General features: G+C 44.0%; 1 protein-coding gene across 2 annotated transcripts; it reads left to right on the top strand.

The window, feature by feature from the left end:
* Nucleotides 1-123: 123 nt before the first annotated feature.
* SAXO2 (stabilizer of axonemal microtubules 2) lies at nucleotides 124-17,752 on the top strand. 2 transcript variants are annotated; one of them, XM_028706468.2, is made up of 5 exons: nucleotides 143-260; nucleotides 7,564-7,766; nucleotides 12,884-13,063; nucleotides 13,483-13,685; nucleotides 14,571-17,752. In XM_028706468.2, the coding sequence occupies exons 3-5, from the start codon at nucleotides 13,041-13,043 to the stop codon at nucleotides 15,560-15,562; spliced, it is 1,218 nt and encodes a 405-aa protein (XP_028562301.2). In that variant the 5' UTR covers nucleotides 143-260; nucleotides 7,564-7,766; nucleotides 12,884-13,040; the 3' UTR covers nucleotides 15,563-17,752. The 2 variants fall into 2 exon arrangements, with proteins under 2 accessions (XP_028562300.2, XP_028562301.2); XM_028706467.2 differs by lacking the exon at nucleotides 7,564-7,766 and having other exon boundaries at nucleotides 124-260.
* The last annotated feature ends 1,993 nt before the right edge of the window (nucleotides 17,753-19,745 follow it).

The raw sequence follows: 19,745 nt of genomic DNA, 5'->3' as shown, positions 1-19,745 counted from the left end.
CCGAGGGGGCGGAGCAAAGGCGGGAAGAGGCGCGGAGAAGGAAGGAGGGAGAACCGAGCCTAGGCTCCGCCCAAGGCGCGCGCGCGCGCGCGCGCGGGCGCATGCGCACGGACGCCGAGCGGGGTTGCTAGGCGACGGGGCGCTTCCCTAGTTACCCGGCAGAGGAGGAGGAGGAGGAGGAAGAGGTAGAAGAGCGAAGGAGCCGCCGAGGACGGGAGGATGAAGGCGCCTCAGTGCCTGTGCCAGATTTGCACCTGCGGGTAAGGCAATGTCCAGAGGGGGGGGGGGCCGAGGGGTGGAGGGGCAGAATGACGTCACACCCACGGAGTTAAACCGCCCCCCCATGAAAGGGTCACAGACCCTCCACTCTTGCGGCTCGGCTACCTCGCAGTGAAGGCTAAGGTCCCTTCACACGTGACGCGTGCCCTACACGGGTGTGCGCGGGAAACCGAGCGAGGCGCGTCTATTTGCACTTAGCGTGCCCCTGGGCTAAGGGGAGAAATGGGGTTCAAATTAACCAACCCCCCCCCCCCACACTGATACATCCCCAACCACAGCCCTGAACTTCCCCGGGAGACCTTGGGCCTGTCACTATATCTCCGAGTGACCTACCTCACAGGGTTGTCGTGAGTGTAAAAAGTGGACCGGGATTGGGGACACAGAGAATAATGAGCTCCTGGGGCGATAAAGATGGAATAACTATTTGCCAAGCTTTGCAGGCAGGCAGAGTCCCAGGTCCAGCCCCCTGCCTCTCTAGGCAGGGCTGGGAAAGGCACCTGTCTAAAATCCAGGTCTGCTGTCAGTCAGTGTATATACAACATTGAATTACGGTAGTTGGGCTGTTGGTCAGAGTCAGTACAAGCCAGCCTTCTGTGTTCCCAATAATGATCCTAACAATGAACTTATATGTCCTGTCCTTCCTGGGGGTGGGAGGGGAGTTACCCTACCTTACAGGACTCACATGAGGAGAAAATGGGTGTAAGGTTGAGAGAGTGTGAGTAGTCCAAAATCACCCAGGCTGTGTCCAGATTATCATGGTTTTCAGGTGGGTTTCAATCACACACCAGCAATTTGGGGGTGCACTATTAATGCTGATTTGGAGCTCTTGCAAAACAAACAAACAAACAAACAAACAAACGTCGTTGAAAGGTTGGATTTTTGCATTAAAGAAAGTGATTTTTTTTTTTGGGGGGGGAGAGATGCACTGTAAAATGTGAGAGAGCACTTGATGCAATGTTGTTCAGTCTCCCCACAAACAAATCAGAGTGAATGCTCAATAAGCAGGGTATGTGGCAGTGCCCCCAGGAAGCTTCAGTGGGAAATTGTAGCCTGAAGAATTGATAGTGGGCTGCAACGCCCATGAACCCAGCCAGCATAGATAATGTTCATGGATGATGGGAGCTGTAATCCTCAACTTCTGCAGGGTACCACATTGGCTTCCTTGCCAATAGTCCTAACTAACATCTGAAAGCAGTGTAGCTTTCAGATGTGGTGCACTAAGGAGTTCAAAGCCCAACTCAGACATGAAGCATGCCTGCAGTTAGTTCCTTTAATTTTGCTCCTTAATCTGCCCTACAGGTTGTTGTGGGGATAAAAGAGTGAGGGGGTGACCTTGTCTGCCACTCTCAGCTCCTTAGAGAAAGAGCAAGTTAAAAGAAACAGCAACATTGAAGATCCACTAAGAGAGACTCCACAGGACAGCTCCATGCATTACAATAGCTATTGGAAACACTTCTGTTTCTTCACACCAAACTTTACTCAGCGTGTGGGCACAACCCACATAAGCTTGCACATCTTTAAGCACCAATGCTCTTGTGTATGTATCTGAGGAAACTGGCACTCATAATGTATGTATGCCCTTAAGTAGCAATTATATTTTTCACTGGCACATGAGTGTTTCCCACCACAAGCACATGAAGTGTGAGCACCTGATGAGAGGTCTCAAAATACATAGAATCATAGAATCATAGAGTTGGAAGAGACCACAAGGGCCATCAAGTCCAACCCCCTGCCAAGCAGGAAACACCATCAGAGCACTCCTGACATATGGTTGTCAAGCCTCTGCTTAAAGACTCCACCACACTCCTTGGCAGCAAATTCCACTGTCGAACAGCTCTTACTGTCAGGAAGTTCTTCCTAATGTTTAGGTGGAATCTTCTTTCTTGTAGTTTGGATCCATTGCTCCGTGTCCGCTTCTCTGGAGCAGCAGAAAACAACCTTTCTCCCTCCTCTATATGACATCCTTTTATATATTTGAACATGGCTATCATATCACCCCTTAACCTCCTCTTCTCCAGGCTAAACATGCCCAGCTCCCTTAGCCGTTCCTCATAAGGCATCGTTTCCAGGCCTTTGACCATTTTGGTTGCCCTCCTCTGGACACGTTCCAGTTTGTCAGTGTCCTTCTTGAACTGTGGTGCCCAGAACTGGACACAGTACTCCAGGTGAGGTCTGACCAGAGCAGATCAGGGAACATCAGGGAACCATGTCCTCGGCCAGGGTGCAACTGGCACTGGCAACGGAGAATAATAGCGGAGTGATTTACTGTCCCTCTCAAGGATCTGGCAGTACCTGTTCCATATGGTTCAGCAAATTCCAAATGATGTGTCAGGACATGCTTGAATGCTATGAGAAAACAGCATGTGTGCCATGTGGCTTTGATGAGTATACAACAGTAATAATCCCTGGAAAAGGCATCTGTGTTTTTTCTACCATTTTGGCCAGGGCTCCTCCCACTGCTGGAATGGTAGATCTCTTGCATCTAGTGTAATTGGTTGACATAGACACTTCTGAGCAGATGGAGCAAAATTACTCACCCTCAGAGGAGGCTGCCTGTTGCATCTCTTTCTGAGTCATCACTCACTCTAGGCTTGCTTCCTTTTGCTCAGGAGGTAGGTCTAGAAATAACAGCAGCCAGCTTTGATGAGCTAACCTAGACATGACATTAAATGTATTTCTGCATTTAACAGGTACATTTGTTAAAATACAAATAGCACATGCTGTGTTGGGGGCTGATTATTATTAGGCATGTGGGTGGGGGGAATTTGCCCTTTCCTCCCCTTCTGTGTTTCTGATAAAATTCCTTTCTCTGAAAGTGCTGTGCGCATTGCGAGAAAATCCCTCATGAACACCAATTCTATTTGCATTTTTTAAAAGTAAATATTCTGGAAGCTGCCCAGAGTGGCTGGCGCAACCCAATCAGATGGGCAGGGCACAAATAATAAAATTATTATTCTTATTCTTAAACTTTAAATGCAAATTTACAATTTAACATCACATCTAGCTATTCAGTCGTACTTACATGTTCTAAATGTGAGCCTTCTGATGCATATGAATGAAGCGTGCCTTACATTTTACACACACAAAGTAAGTATATCTTAGCCCACTAGTGTTCCATGGAACTCAAAACTCCATTTATAAATTTCTCAGCCAAGAGGCATATCTGGATTAGGGCCATTTCTGGAATAACAAAGATGTGTAGTGTATTGCAAACAACCTCAGAAATGTGGCTGTTACTGGGGAAGTGATTGAATCCTGCACTTAAATGGAACATATGCTGTGAATTCCTCAAGTGGTTACAAACTTCTCTGCTGTACTGGCATCTATACCACTTCAACTGACTCCAAGAAAAAAAAAATATTTTTAAGCCCCACCTTGAGCCACCTCATGTACAATCTACACAGCTTTATGAACAATATTTGTGTTTTCATTTTGAGGTAAGTTTATCCTTCCAGTGGATAGTGGTTTAGGACTTAGCCAGGAGGCAGCAGGAGACAAGTCTCTTGAAACTTTTCCCTTGAGCCCAAAGGGCTAGTGTTTCTCTTGACACTAGCCTTCAAGCCACATGGCTAGCTGTTTTTGAAACAGATGAGCACTTTTGAAAGCAGTTTGGGCGCCAGCTGCTCAAAGAGAGGGAGGGAAGCATTTACAATTTTGAAGTGCGAGCCTAAGCAGCCCTTTGGATCCTGGCCAATCTAAACTTTGGATGACATGACACTGGAGGAGGCAAAGGAGCTTCAAGCCAAACAAAGCTGTTTCCAAGTCCTGCAATGAAACACCACAGAACAAAGGCCCTGTGAAACATGCCTACAAACAAATGGTTTACAAAATGTACATTGCCAACAATTTTGTGGTCAATAAACTCTCAAGCAGATATTGATGTAGGCAGCGAACTGAATTTGCTTTGCTTTTGCAACAGCACTGCAGGTTTCAATGGGAGGACTTGTCGCTTGGATCTTGTTACCTGGGGAGTTAAGCCATACACACATTAGGGTTACCAAGAGGAAAAGAAACAACAGGAAAATATATAGGTGGCTTGTTCTTTTGCTTCTACATGGAGACTCTACTTCTGCCCTAATCCCCAAACATTATAATTATTTAGCACAGTTGGGGACATTGACATTCACAGGATAATGTGTCAGCGCTAAGAGGACTGTATTCTTTCATATGATAAACACTAGCATTTACTTGGAAACTGATGAAGGTGTAAGGCATCTAGATTTTCTTTTCTCCATGGCAAATTACTCCTTCACCGTCTGTTGATGCTTTCTTTGCATAATGGTGATTTAGTTCAGCAGTTCACCACAAACCAAAAACATACATGTGTGTGGCACATATATACCCTGTGCTCCTATCATTTTATTGCCTAAGCATATCCACATTATAGACCCATGCACATTGGCTTGGAAGCAAGCCTCATTGAACTCAGTGGGGCTTATTTCTAAGTAAACTTGTATAGAATTGTACTGTTGAACTAGCTTAACACCCTTCCCTCTTCCCTGAGAACATTTGGAATTAAAGTTTTGTGTTGAGTCTATGAATCCGTAATAAAGACTCAATACACTTTCCCAACTTCAATTCCCATAATTTTTTGTAGGAAAGATATGGCATGGAGCATCAAATAAAACATAGTATACAAGTTAGTGATGTATGCCTTTTCAGTTTTCACAAATTAAGGGACACGGTACTCCGTTAATCATGCAGACAGTCATGACAGTCTGTTATTCTAGTACAGTACAAGACCAGATATTAAAATGTAATCTATGATATAATTACACAACTTTTTTTTAAAAAAAAGTTTTTTGTGAGCAGTAAAGGCAGCCAGTTTGTTTGCAGGGTGCAAGGCATGGCCAAAGTTTGCAGAAAGAAATTTCAGAGGCAGGTTGTTTTTTAAAACCACAAAAATGTTCCTGTAACTGCATTTGTGCAAAATAAGTGTTGGATCCCTTACAGCTCTCTTAGGAATATAAATATGTGCTGCCTGGTTTGAAATGATACATTCTGAACCTGAACCAGGTATCAATTACAGCTGAGCATAGGATGTTTCCATAATAAGACGTAAACACTTAATTTATTTTGTGCGTGTGTTTTTTTTAATCCCTTATGAGTTGCAGAACTAGTGCTTAAAAGAATAACTCTTCCTTATATGCACAGCCAAGAACTAGAGTGCCTTCACATTACAAATGTCAATTAGACATGCTTTTTTGGCCTTTTGAAACACTGAACTATCCAAGCAATAGCTAGACTCACTCACAGTCAATATCCAAGAGCCATGTTTGTTCAAAAATGAGAACACAGAATATATAACTCCTTCATTTGTCTCCTTTTAGTATTTGCTAGCTTCTATTAGTCCTATCACAGTCACATTGCTCTACATTTTGCCCCTTTCCCACTGATCAGGAAAAAAGATAATGCCCCCGCAGAGAGATGTCTATAAGTAGGGTCTCCTTAGGGACATAAGAATTGCTTGCTGGACCAGCAAAGGTGTCCGATACCCAACAGATTCTAGATAGATGCTCCTAGGGGGTGTCCCCTGTCCCAGCTCTCAGCCCTAGCATTTGCTGTATTCTTTCGGTACATGGCAATCCCATTAACTATCATGGATTTTCCCTTTACGCCTTGGCCTCAGTCATTTTGGAGGCCGGAGCAGGGATGCCGGCCCTCGCCTCTGTCCTGCCTCAATGGAGGCTGAACAGGAGGGTTCAGCCTTGTCACCTAGAACCAGGCACCACCTTCGCAGATGGGAGCAGATCCGTGCACCCGATGGAGGGCAGGCTTGCAATCTTGACGTTCCCATACAGCATGGGTGAGCATGCATCGTCTTAAAAAGCTGGCGGAAGGGGTGGGGGAAATTGTAGGGACATCTGTGTCACGGTCTTGTCCTGCTCCTAAATCCTGAATCGTGATTCCTGAGCATGTCAAGCCTGTACCATTACTTGCCTGACTAAAGCTATCTTCCTTATAAGTAAGAGCCTTTGTCTGCATGTACTAGGCAGGAGTCAGGACATGCAAAAACAAACAAACAAAATAACTTACGCATAGGAAGTTAGCATGTCAAGAAGACCTGTTGATTTCTTTTTCATGGAGAAAAACCCCATTCCACATACACTTTTGCAGCTAGATGATCTGAGCAGCGTTTTAGGAAAGCTTGATGATTTTCTAAATTGGCCCAGACTTCGGGGAAGGAGTTTGGGCCATTCACAATGAGGGCTTGCTGGTGTGTGTAGGCGCTGAATATTGGATAAATGTCTGAGGAGGACCTTTGGGACTAGAGGAGCAAGGCAAATTAAATCCTTTGACCTATGCTGGTGGCGTATGTAAGAATTGCTACTAGTAGTAGCAGTAGTAACCATCGGCATTGTGGCAGAAAGGTCACAGTGCCTCACACGAATGGTTTAAAAAAGAGATGATAATAAATTCAGCAGAGATATTCAGAGAGTGTGATGGAACAAAAGACCAGCTAGTCCAAGGCTTTGCTCTCGGGACCAACTACTCACCAGCCTTTTAATAGTACTACACTGCAACCCAAACATATACCTCAGTTAGGGAACATTAGCAGGAAGGTGGCAGCAGAGAGAATGGCTCAAGTGAACTACCCAAGTCACACTTTAAGAGGAAAATAAAACACAGTGTCAAGAGTCTATGTAAATAATTCCCCTGTGTAAAGAATGGAGGGTCTATCACAGCTATATGGGAACCTCTGTCCCTCCAAACATTGCTGAATTAATCATCCTATGCTTCCTGGGGTTCATGTGGCTCAGCAACATGAGGAGGGCCAGAAATTCCCCACACCTGGTCTATCCTTACTTAATATAATTCAGTAACACAACCTTGCAAATTAGCTCCCAAAAATTAATCTAATGCTAATCTGCAGGAAATTGTTACTAGTTCACTTGCACCCCAGACAACAGTTTGAAAAATCAGCTTTGTTACACTGTACAAATGCTGTTTACCTTGTCACTTCAGTGAGATTTTCATGCATCACAAGCAACCAAATGAATGGTTTCAGCCTTGTTTCATTAGTGCAAAAAAAAAGAGTAATTTTATTTTACACACCTTAAATACTGTTCACACATGGCAGTAAGATGTGTTTTTCCGTGGGAAGTCTTATCCTTTTATACTGGTGTCCTAATTTACAGATGATTATTGCAATAAGATGAAGCATGGCGAGTTACGTTATCACTTTCAAATGGCTCCAAAATGTTAAGACAGTTGGTGGGAAATGGGATTTTAGAAGTTCAATCTTAAAGTGAGATTTAGACTTAAAAACCAAACTGCTTTCAGAGGAAGGTTTGCCAGAGAGTGTAAAAGTGAAAGAGAAAGCAAGAGGAGGAGGAAGAGGAGATTAGAGAGAGAGAGAGAGAAAGAAAGAGAACAGGAGTGGAAGTAGAGAGATGATGCCTTCCTTCTGATGTCACAATCCATCGGCTCTCTAACAATAAAGCAAACCATGACAACTGCAGAAGGACAAGCGAGGAGAAAAGGAGGTGAGACCATTTTGACTGCAGAATATTTCAACTCATAGGTACATAGTAAACTTTTGAAAATGTCTCCTTGAACGTGGTTGTAGGCAAACATGGGGACAGGTGAGCTGTCAAGATCCAAAGGCCACAAAATGCATTCCTGTATCTGAAAGGCCACTTGGCCTATTGGGCCAGGAGCCTCTGGGCTTCATCCGATGTTTGCGTCAGGGTTGCGAAGTGACTGCTCCATGAAGGCAAAGAGAAATGGCCTAAAGAACTGGCTTTGTCCTGCCTTCTCAAAGCTATTAATCACAGGCTTCGGAAGCCGCCTTCTTTCCCACTGCCTAGCGGCAGAGAGACAGCCTTATAAATAAAGCCCAGAACCTGGTTTTTATCTGGTTTTGCCGTTGCATACTCTAATGTCGGGACGCGGGTAGCGCTGTGGTCTAAACCACAGAGCCTAGGACTTGCTGATCAGAAGGTCAGCGGTTCGAATCCCCTGACGGGGTGAGCTCCCATTGCTCAGTCCCAGCTCCTGCCAACCTAGCAGTTTGAAAGCACATCAGAGTGCAAGTAGATAAATAGGTACCGCTCTGGCAGGAAGGTAAACAGTGTTTCTGTGCACTTTCTGGTTCGCCAGAAGTGGCTTAGTCATGCTGGCAACATGACCTGGAAGCTGTCTGTGGACAAACGCTGGCTCCCTTGGCCTATAGAGCGAGATGAGCGTGCAACCCCAGTCATCTGCAACTGGGCCTAATGGTCAGGGGTACTTTTACCTTTACCTTTACTCTAATTTCATAACCTGCCCTGGGTCCCTTAGGGGGAAGAGTAAGAAATATTACAAATAAATAAACAAACAAACCAGGGTGGCCTGCTTTACAGGGGACAGTCCTCTAGCTCTCATCCATTCAAAGAGCTGCCTGGCCCAAAGATAAAGAGCCCTCAGAAGGGAGAGCAGGAGGGGGCTTGAAGTTGCAAATAGTTTCTATGCATATAAATTAGCACATGCATATATTTTTTAAAAAAATAGTTTTCCAATATACCCCCAATATTAGCCAAATTATATGAATTATATTAATTCCCAAATTATACAATTATCAGTATGCCAATCAACTTCCAATTAATACACTTTAGTTAAAGTGGCTCCCCGCATGGTGGTTTGGGTTCATTTCCAATCTTATATCACTGTGTTCCATGAACTTAATTCATGTCAGTTACATTTCAGTTATAATAATAATCCCTTAGTCAACTGATACATAATGAATGATTTCCATTTGTGATGTTACGATCTATAAATTTATAAAGCTTTGAGTGGGGAACTCAAACTATTGAGTTCTTTATCTTTATTCTGCCCTGCATGTGAAAACTGTTATGTCCATGGAGATTCCTTCTGTCCATGTATGATGTTGTCTCTTTCACTTCCCAGCTCTTGTTTTCTCCCATGGTGGCTTGGGGCGGAACTGAATCTCGAAGTTTCCCAGAGATCTTATCTCTCCGTCCCTTTCTTCGATGTCTCATAACATGTGACAGTCTGCTAGAAACCATTCTGTCTCACTAGTAAAACATGTCACAGACCCTCACCATTTCCCCCTCAGCCTAGGAAAAGGTGGGCTGCCTTCATTATGGCAGGCAGGACCAGAAGTGATACACAGGTAGCTACCCTAATGGTACAAAGTACTATTGAGACTGGGGAGACCCACATTTAAATCCCCGCTTGGCTTTCAAGCTCACTCTCTGCTAGGATAAAAGGGGGGGGGTGTTGTACACTGCCCTGAGTTCCTTGGTGGGATATGTGGGGTAAAAAAAGGTGATTAACAAGTAAAGTAGCTCCAACCTCCCGCCAAGAGACCAGGAAATAGCTCAGGGGAAGACTTCATTGATCCTTGTCCCCCCGCCCCCCCCCCCCCGTTCTAGTTGGTTCTAGCTGCTGGCCAAGGAACTGATTGAAAGGGATGTCAACTTTAACGTCAAACTGTCAAACTGTACAGTACTCTTGATAATAGTGCTAATATTTCAAGGTTTAATGGAAAGGAATACCGTTTGTAATCTATCCAGCAGTTTTTCAAGAGAAAAAATACCAAGGACTCGACCTGCTCTGATGAGTCATTTATATTCCCCCCTACAGAAGAGTAAATAGTTGCTGACAGGTTAATCTTATTCCTGTCATTTCTCTTTTTAGAAGCTCTGTTGAATTTCCACGGGAGAGGTTTGGGTAGCCATAAATTGTGCTAAATCCTCCTAGGAGTTTTTCTGCTTGTCAGTATTAGGGAACTGAGGTCACTGGAGAAGCAGAAACCCGTCCAAAATTCTACCATCCTAATAGATGCATTCTTTTCATAAACATAGCAGCATTTAAGGTGGCAAGTAAAAGCTTTAGTGAGGAATATATTTTGTTATCAGAGAAGCTGTCAGGGAACTCAAGTCCTGGTGGGCATTGTGGCTTTTTATAATAAATCTTTATTTGGCTGGTGGGAAATGTTTTGGAGGAATCTTGGGGCCTGAGAAAAACCCACCAGCAGCCTCTCTCTCTTTTTTTTTGTATCTGTTAGTATCTTTTCACTGCAGTCTATAAGACTACCTTAAATTATACCACCTGAAGGCAAGGCGTTTTTTAGAGTCAATGATGTCAAATTTTGGACATTTGGAGGAAGATGTGAGAATGGGACTCTACATGTGTACATCTATATTGTTGCTGTTGGCCATCCTACTTTCAGCTGAAAAAGACTCCCAGTGCAGTCTATAAATATAAATGATAAGACAGTCCCTGCTGTCAGGTTCACACTGTAAGAGACATGACACAGAAGGAAAAGGGACAGGGAGGAAGAAGAGGAAAAAGCAAGCCCAGTCATTAGGATTTAGGGCAGGACTGAGCAAAGGGGAAGATGCTTGAAAGTGCCCTACTGTGTAGGCGCCATATACGTGGATCAGGAAACCTGACTGCCCTGGAAAAACAGCTGTCCATGTGTAGAGGCCCTGTTCTCATCTTCCTCCAAACATGCAAGGAGCAAGGCCAGTGAGTAGCAGCCGTCTTCCAATGTACAGTGGTACCTCGGGTTAAGTACTTAATGCGTTTCGGAGGTCCGTACTTAACCTGAAACTGTTCTTAACCTGAAGCACCACTTTAGCTAATGGGGCCTCCTGCTGCTGCCGGAGCACGATTTCTGTTCTTACCCTGAAGCAAAGTTCTTAACCTGGGGTACTATTTCTGGGTTAGCGGAGTCTGTAACCTGAAGCGTATGTAACCTGAGGTACCACTGTATTTAGTATAGGTGTGTTGGGGAAGATGACCACAGAACCGCCCATGGTCTGTAGCTCAGCTCTGAGCTCAACAACAGAACACAAAGCCTGTCCACAAATCACCTAACAGAAATAAGTAGCAGTAGTAAAGATGGAAATGACTGCAGTTCAGTTGCTCTCGAGTGAGCCTTGGGGACAAACAGTAGGGCACGGGAAGATAATTCTTGGGCGTCTGCTAGGGCAGGATCATATTGGTAACACAAAGTGATACATTCCGGTCCCGCTTGAAGAGATGTCACCATCAGCAAATATCAACGATGCAACCCGCTTTGGTGGAAGCAGCCAAACCTTCATTGAGGAACACAGGAATGCCAAATAAACCTCAATAAAGTCCACAGTCAGCTAAACCAGGTTTGCTCCACTGAGAGACTGGAAGCTATTTTTATCCGGTAATTGGCACATGCCTTGCTCTTCTGGGCCTTTGGTTGTGCTTGTTATTCTTGTAAAAGCTTTTCTTTTTTACAAACTTCAGTTTAGTTACAATTCGCTTTCAGTTAACATTTTTATTTTCTTATACATGAGATGCTGTTTGGCACCGATGACAAAGAAACCCCTGTATTTTATTTGCTTTCCCCTACACACACCTATGAGGATCGCATCCAAGAATATGATGCTAAAAGAGACGTTGGTAGAGTGGGACGCATTAAATATACTTCCAGGAGATCCACAAGTGCTGTCCGCCATTAGCACCCACAGTCGTAAACCACCAGGAATACCAGTAGAAAAAGTGAAGGAGGAGAGAGAGGAGGTTGGTGGGATGGAGAGAGAGGTGGGTTTGCAGCAGGAGCGTAGTCTCAAAGTGGAGCTAAGAGTAACGTCGCTTAGACAACATCCCACTTTAGTGGGGCCATGGCTCAGGGCAGGGCATATGCAGCACACCAAATATTCTAGGTTGAAATCCATTAAAAAGAAATAAAAATCTCAGGGCTGGAAAGGGCCTCTGCCTGATATCTTGGAGAGCTGCTCAAAGTTAGACCAACCAAATACTCTCTGTCTTTACATTGGTTGCTTCCAGACAAGGGGCTCTTGAGTCCTATTCACTCATTATGCTTCTGTTGTAAGCTACAAGTGTGACTTTTTGCACTATGTCTCATCCACACCTGTGGGCGGGGCCTTTTGAGGCTTGGCACACATGCACTCTGATTCTGGTGCTGAGCACCTTTTTATGAACTTGTTTATTGTTTTTAATTGATCTTTTAAGTAGTGTTTGAATGCTTTCTCTGCAGTATTTTTATAGCGCTATAACACCCTAATAATGTATTTTTTTAATGACGAGGGGAAAGCTCGCCTTAGTAATGTGGTTAGTGGCAGTGATCAGAAAGGTATCCTTTAATGATTTATTGGGGGTGGGAGCGGCACACCCTAACAGACTGGTGTTGCAGCACCATCCCTCTTTTTCATGAATATCGAGTTGGGAAAGCATTTTGGCATTAAAGGATTAAAATAAACAGGGTCATGGAATGGCAACAGTTGCAAAGGTTATCATTAGCGTGCACTTTTCTGATACGTCACAGCCCATTGCCCACATTAAAATGCTGCCCTTTTAAAAACACTCTTCCATTCTTCAGGGGGGGAAAGTTGGGCTTTGTGAGGTCTCAGAGTTAAGAAGAGGAAGAACTGCAAGGAAAAAATCAGTGTGACAGTGAATGAATGACAGTATTGTGAAGATGCCCTGTAAAAAGTCACATGGCTATTCTGCACTAAATGTGAGACGGACAATGTGTGCAGAACAGCAAGGCACTTCTTGCTTAAAAGACCTTCAGGGAGTAGTCTCAACTCCGACAGCTTGAATTGGTTGACCATTATTTCCTTCATTTATCTTTGCTGTTGTTGTTAAATCCCAGGCGCCATCGTTGCCCTCATAATCCCACCAGGATTTATGACCGTGTAGGGGAGTCGACCCTCATAACGGAATACGTGGACAAATATCCTCTCTATGGCAATATCCCTCCTGCCCAGAGCCTCAAGCCCAAGCATGAGTATCACACGCACGGAGGGAAAATGGAAGGCATCACAACTTTCAAGTAAATATTTTCCAGTGCTGGATAGACTTTGGGGCTACCAAGGCATCACAGGGAGAAGACAGAGGGAGGGATTAGTCATGTTTTGCTCAGGGGAAACATTTTGATCAAAAACTGAGTGGTGAAAAATTTGACCAATAGTATTATTTGGGCTGTAGCTTAATTTAAGAAATCACAGCTGACAATCTCTAGTTTTCCCGAAATGGAAATAATATACATTTTTTATTTAAAATAATTGAGCAGCATTAATCATGACCACCATTTTAATTGCTCCAAATGTTGTAGCCCTAAATAGGCACTAACAGCCACAACAGCTTTCAAATAGTTTGGGGTTTTTTAATACTGTAAGCTCAGTATTTTTAGTTATATTCATAGCTGTTGGCTATTTAAATCCAGTGCTTTATGCTTCCCCTCACTTCCAGGTCTGACTACCTTCCATACGATGTTGCAAATCGGCCTGTTCGTGTTCCAGCGGAGTGCAAACCAGTAACTGGAGAGATGGACATGGGAACCACTTACAGAAGAGATTATAATGCTCACAAAATAAACCCCGTGATAATAGTAAAGCCTGTAGAGAGGAAATACAAGAGAGAAGGCATAGTGAATACCATACCTACTTACCGAGGTAATAACACACAGCACTTTTCACAAAGTGAAGCTACGGGCAGAGTGGTGGCATGCCATGCTGGAGAGGTGAAGGTGGACTTGGCTGCTGTGATGCTGTTCAGGTGAAATGAGGGAGTCTGTTGGCAGTGGACTCTTGTTAAGTCTAATAAAATGCACACTGTCGGCATCATCCATGGGCTTTGGAGGCAAAAGCTTAATATCTTGCTTTGGCTAAGGCAAAAAGAGAGTCCTAAACTAGTTTACTCATTGAGTTCAGTGGCCCTAACTATCCATTGCTTAGGATTGGCTAGCCTTAAACCATTCCCCTTGGTTTGGGAGATGCTGTTGTGTCTATCCGTGTATCTTGGTGACACTAGACTCTAATCCAGCCCCACTGGGATCAGCTGCACTAAGGAGTTCCTCATTGAGAACTGCAGCCAAGCTGATCGCTGCTATTACAGCCAGCGAGCCCCACTTTGTCCAATCCAAACCACACCTACAAACTGACTTCAAAGGACCCTGTTCACTTGTCAAAGTTGGCCCACAAAGGATGGAGAATTAAGGTGCTGGTTCATGAACCAGATCTAGTCCCTCACACCTGCAGTAGAGATATCTAATACAGAATTCTCAGCACCTTCACCAAACTATAATCCTTATAATTTATTGAGGGAAGCCATACCATTATTTAAAACTGATACAGGTAGTATGGGTATTCCTTTACTTAGCAATTTCTGGCCCAGAATGGTTGAAGGCAATCAAATACATGCCTACAGGTGCCCTAAGTATGTTGGCAGGGTGACACACCACTCAAACAGACTGCAACCAATCTATGCTGAGGCCAAGGCTATCAAAAATTAACAACCATAGCAAAATTTGTTAGCTTAATGCTGTTTTTGTCTTAAAGCTGACTACAGGGCCTGGGAAGTTCAAAGAAGGGAGACCAACAAAGTGGAGAACGCCTACCAACTTCCCACTGAAAAGTTTGGGAACAGCACCACATTTCAAGATTCCTTTTTCCCGAGGGAAATCTCCCTCCGAAAAAGCTTCAAGCCCACTGTTGTGACCAAGCTGTCAGATCAGCCTTTTACCAGTGTTACAAGTCATCGTAGCGATTACGTTCCTCATCAGCTGGAGCCACAACTGAAGGTGTCAAAAGAAGAATACAAGCCCAATAGCCAACCCTTTGTAGACACCACAACACACCGCTGTGATTTTAGAGGGCTTGTTGGCGAACTTCCAAAAAGCTTCAAGCCTGAACCCTCTAAAGTGGAGGTGAAGGCTCTTTTTGATGGAACCACGGAATTCCGCGATCGTTTTCAACCGTGGGTCATTTCCTTACCTGAAGTTCACAAAGCAAAAGAGTATGTTCCACCCACAGGCAACATGGAGTTGACCACCACAAGCCACCTTGCTTATATTCCACACGACATCAATCCAGCTGTCCTCATGAGACCAGTAGAAAGGATCAGGAGAAATAATGCCCCCTTTCAAGGGAATACAACAATGAGAGATGCCTTTCAAGCTTGGGATACCCATCGGCCAGAAATTGTCAAGAGGTCCCAGGATATTCCAAAGGCCTCTGGGACGTTTGATGGCATGACAACCTTCAGAGCTCACTACAGACCACACAACATAGTCCTGACTCAGAGTTGCAAACCTTCAAAGATGGCCCTATCTAGTTCAGCACCTTTTACAGATGAAACCTTGTACCGTACAGAATATACGCCAAAGAAACAAGAGGTCTGCCCAGCAACCTATCCATCCCCTCCAGGATATGTCTTTGTCAACACTGATTCTCATGGTCACAAATTCTTCCGCAGAGTTTCACCAGACGTCAGTAAGATTGCTCATGCAAATGGTAATCATCTTCCAAAAGAAATAGCAGTTGTATCCTAACTCCTAATTCTAATAGTTTGCACAAAAGTGTTCCGAAAATTATCATTCAGTGGTCAGAGTAGTACATTAGCTCTAACCATTCTAAATAAGCCTAATGATTATAATAATTTTTTGGAGTGATCTGAGAACTAATTTTAACAAGACTGGTGATGAAAATTTATATAAGTAAAATTTGTGTCAATATTTCTGTGGAATCTCTTTTCTTCAACTGTATTACAAGACAACTGTTCATTTTAACAAGATGGGTGATTTTCTGGCAATATTTTGATGATGCATTTTAATAGGATTACCTGAATAGGACTGTGCACTGTTCTTATGTACAGCAAACAAAATTGTCCCAGCTCGCTTCCTTAAAATATGTTCAAAGGGGTTGCAGCTAACAAGCAGAATGTGAAAGTTCCAAGTTGAATTCTTGATGTTTCTTTTTGAAGGATCTTACAGTGCAGGACTGAGATATAGCTCTTCCACAGACCTTGGAGAACCCCTACCAGCTTCAGACAAAATGATTTGGCTAGCCAGGTCAACAGTCTGGTTCTGTATAAGCCAGATGCTAAAGATTACAGTTTGCTGCTGCACCAAGTAGCATCACAAAACACATTTTGCACTAGTTCAACATGTTTATAGTAATAGAATCATAGAATTGGAAAGGACCCTGAGAATCATTTAGTCCAATCCCCAGCAATGCAGGAATATGCAGCTGTCCCATACCAGGACAGCTTAGTTGGATGCTGTTTGGGCTACCTCCATATGTGTGTATGTGTTTAAATTATGGAGGCTTGCTAGGACAATAAGAACTTCCACTTTGGATTTTCAAGACATTTCAGCATGTATTATCAGGCCCTGCAAAACCACATTAAGATGTTTAGCCACATGTGAACATATTTTTTTGCTGCATACCTCAACAAAGGATGGTCTGGGACTGTTGGCATCGTGTAATGTAAGCCAATATATAAAACCAATCCAGCCCAAACTATGTCCCATTGGAAAACATAGGGCTTCAATATATTTATTTTACCATATTTGTATAGGCAGCTCCCCATTTTTTGTGGGATTTTGCGTTCTGAGGTACTGCACACACCGGCGGGACACAGGAAAGCCCACCCTGCCAACCTTCCGGTGTCAAAAACGGCTTGTGCATCAGTGGCCGTGCGCATCCCAAATGCACACAAATGAGGAGTTGCCTGTATACTGCTTTTCAGCTATAACGGTCCTCAAAGTGGCTCACAATAAAAGAATCAGATGTACAGGCAGATGGCACTGCCCTCACAAGAACAGATCTTGAATACTAGGTAGGTGCCGCCAATTTTTATGAAACGATGGGACCATGTGGTTCCTGGCTCTGTGCTCCTGGAACGCAGAGAGTGGCAAAGCAGGGTTGGGCTAGACATTGGGGTGGTGATGTTCATCCAAGCCCTCTTTATTACATCAGGTACTCTTACTGTTGCATTGAGCAGATGGTGTTAACGGCTACCAGCCCTTGTTGTTAACTTGTTTTGTGGTATCAGTGGGAGGTGCAGTGGGAGGTGCAGTAGAATTCAGTAACGTGTCCCACTATGCTCAGTGGGGCTTATTTCCAAGTAAAAGTGCTTAAGATAATAGTCGTAACAATGAGTAACTTTAATTGGATTTGGGACTGGGTTGGGAAGCTCTTTCCAGATTATTTGAATCTATTTCACCTTAATATACATGTCTGCCTGGGCATATGTATATTACTAAATTTATAATGATAAGCTTACATTTCAGAGTATGATTTCAGTTTTGATATGCCTGTAATTCAAGTTGTAAGGTTGGTGCCAATACTTTGAGCTATTGCTCCAGTGAATGCTTCGCATTGTTTTCATTCTCACTGATTGTTTCTTACCTGTGTGTTGCCTTGTACTCATTATTTTAGGGAAACCATTTTATGATTGAAGTGTCATGTAATCCCACGTACTGTATCCCCAAACTACCAATTCAGAGATCGAGATCAAGAACTGAATGGTGTCAAAAGAACACAATAAATCATCCCCAAAAGGAGAGGAAAAACTCCGAACCGCTGGGAATGTTTGTTTTGTATCACTCCCATATGGTATTCTTGGTATTCTCACAGATCAAACTGAGACCTAGAGCCGGATTCTTTTCTTCTTCATCCTATGTAAATTGAATGCTCTAGAATTGGGGGGAAATCAAATTAAAAACAAAAGCTTTCTATTTTGTTTCTTGAAGTATGTTTAAGACTGTTGCTAGGCTAGGAGTGGAGGTTTTCAGATCTTATGATACTGTATATATACTTTTTCCTTTTGCCATCTGAAATGGACACGAGCCTCTAGTCTGGAGACATGCTCTTAACTATTGTCATCTCATTCTCTGATGGAGATGAAAGAGCCAGAACATTTTTCTCTTTTCAGTCCTGTTCTTTCCAGGTCCTCTTTTCATATGGCTAGTTCACACAAGTACGTTATTTACTTGATAACCATAACATCAAGTGGATATTTACACATGTAAGTGGGCTGAATCCAGCGGTGTGGCTTTTCCAGAAAATTTTGAATTTGAAAACTGGGATAATTGGCATGGGGGGGGGGGGAATCTGATGACCTTCAGAGTGATTTAATTTAGCATGACAAAACTTTGAACCTGACAAGCTTGCTTAAAGTTTATTTGCTGTTGCTATTCATGAATTATTACTAACATACAAAACACAAAAATTCCTGCAGAAAAATTAAGCGCTACAAAAATATCTGGAAAAGATTCCATTTTGCTAAGTTTTCCACCCGACATCAGTGAGTGTTGCAGATCTAGAGACTCTGATAGTCCTTCTATGTTTCCTCAATTTCCTTCAAGTGCAAATTCTTGCCAAGGGTGCCAGCTCAACACATTCAGCTCCCTGGGCGTGAGCATGAGAGAACCAGTTCAGCGGTTAGAATAGAGGCAGGAAACAGATCAGAAATGTGGATTTATGCAGCTGAACTGGCTGGCAAGGAGCCTTTTGAGGGGGCTTCCTATGATGTTGCCCTGGATGGGATTTGATGCTGCTTTGAAATCAATGTCTGGTTTGGGTACTTGCCTGCTCTGCCCACCCTGCCAAGGACATAAGAAGAGCCTGCTAGATCAGCCCAATGGCCCATTTCGTCCCACCATCCTGTTCTCACAGTGGCCAACCAGGTGCCCAGAGGAAGCCTGCAAGCAGGACCTAAGCGCCAGAACTCTCCCCCCCCCCTGTGATTTTTACAACTGATATTCGGAGCCAATACTGCTTCTGCCTGTGGAAGCTGAGTTTAGCCATCATGACCAGTAACCATTGTCCTCCATGGATTTGTCTAATCTTCTGAAGCCATCCAAGCATAGCTGTCAACCATCCCTTATTTGGCGGGAAACTCCCTTATCCCAGCGCCGTGTCCCGCTGCTGTCCCTTATTGATGATGTCCCTTAAATTTTCTAGGTTTCAAAGGAAGCAGCTCCTCTCCTTCCCTCCCTGCTGGCCAGGGAGGAGAGAGGCTCCAACTCTGTTGCTTGGCTGCCCGGCCTGCCCCCCTCCGGCCTCCTCTCACCAGCCTTGGCCTCCGGGAGCCCCTCCCCGCCGGGAATGTGGAGCCTTGAGAGGAGAGCGAGGGCAACCACAGAGAAAGCAGTTCAGAGAGAGGAGGAGGCAGGTGTTCCAAGGGCTAACCATAGAGGGGGAAAGCGGAGGAAGGACCGCAAGCGCTTATCCCATAGATTTGTAGTGGTAGACTAGCATAGATAGTCTGATCTGTGGGTTTACTTCGGGCGCTATTCCCCCCCTCCTCCTCCCGCCCCGCCTGATGGAACTGAGAGCTGCAGATGGAGCACGAGAGAAAGGATACAGAAGTGCAGCAGCATCTTCGTAGCCTGGACTTCGTTTTGCGTGAAAAGTGGTTGCTGCTTGTAGTTATTTAATTGCAGTGTTTCATCAGCTGGTGTCTTGAGCAGCAACCTCTGGAAACGAAGGGCTAAAAACCGGCGCTGTTCTCCCAAATTATCTGGTCCCTTTTAACTTCGTATTTCAGCTGGCTGACTAAAATCCCTTATTTTGGCTGCTGATCCCTTATTTTCGAGGCTACTGGTCCCTTATTTTCAAATCTGTAAGTTGACAGCTATGCATCCAAGTTGGGAGCACATTCCATAGTTTTAACAATGCACTTCATAAAGAACCTGAAAAATGCCACTGACAAACCATTTCCATATA

The sequence above is a fragment of the Podarcis muralis genome, chromosome 14, assembly GCF_964188315.1.
Source record: "Podarcis muralis chromosome 14, rPodMur119.hap1.1, whole genome shotgun sequence".
In the NCBI taxonomy this organism is placed as follows: domain Eukaryota; kingdom Metazoa; phylum Chordata; class Lepidosauria; order Squamata; family Lacertidae; genus Podarcis; species Podarcis muralis.
The sequence above is the reverse complement of the archived record's forward strand: the minus strand, read 5'-3'. Positions and strand labels throughout refer to the sequence as shown.

What these genes read in the sequence shown, in the direction of transcription:
- SAXO2 (XM_028706467.2), top strand. Translation starts at nt 220, where the DNA reads ATGAAGGCGCCTCAGTGCCTGTGCCAGATTTGCACCTGCGG. An exon ending in GAAGGCATCACAACTTTCAA is followed by an intron (nt 13,064 to 13,482) that starts GTAAATATTTTC and finishes CCTCACTTCCAG; the next exon opens with GTCTGACTACCTTCCATACG. An exon ending in TACCATACCTACTTACCGAG is followed by an intron (nt 13,686 to 14,570) that starts GTAATAACACAC and finishes TTTGTCTTAAAG; the next exon opens with CTGACTACAGGGCCTGGGAA.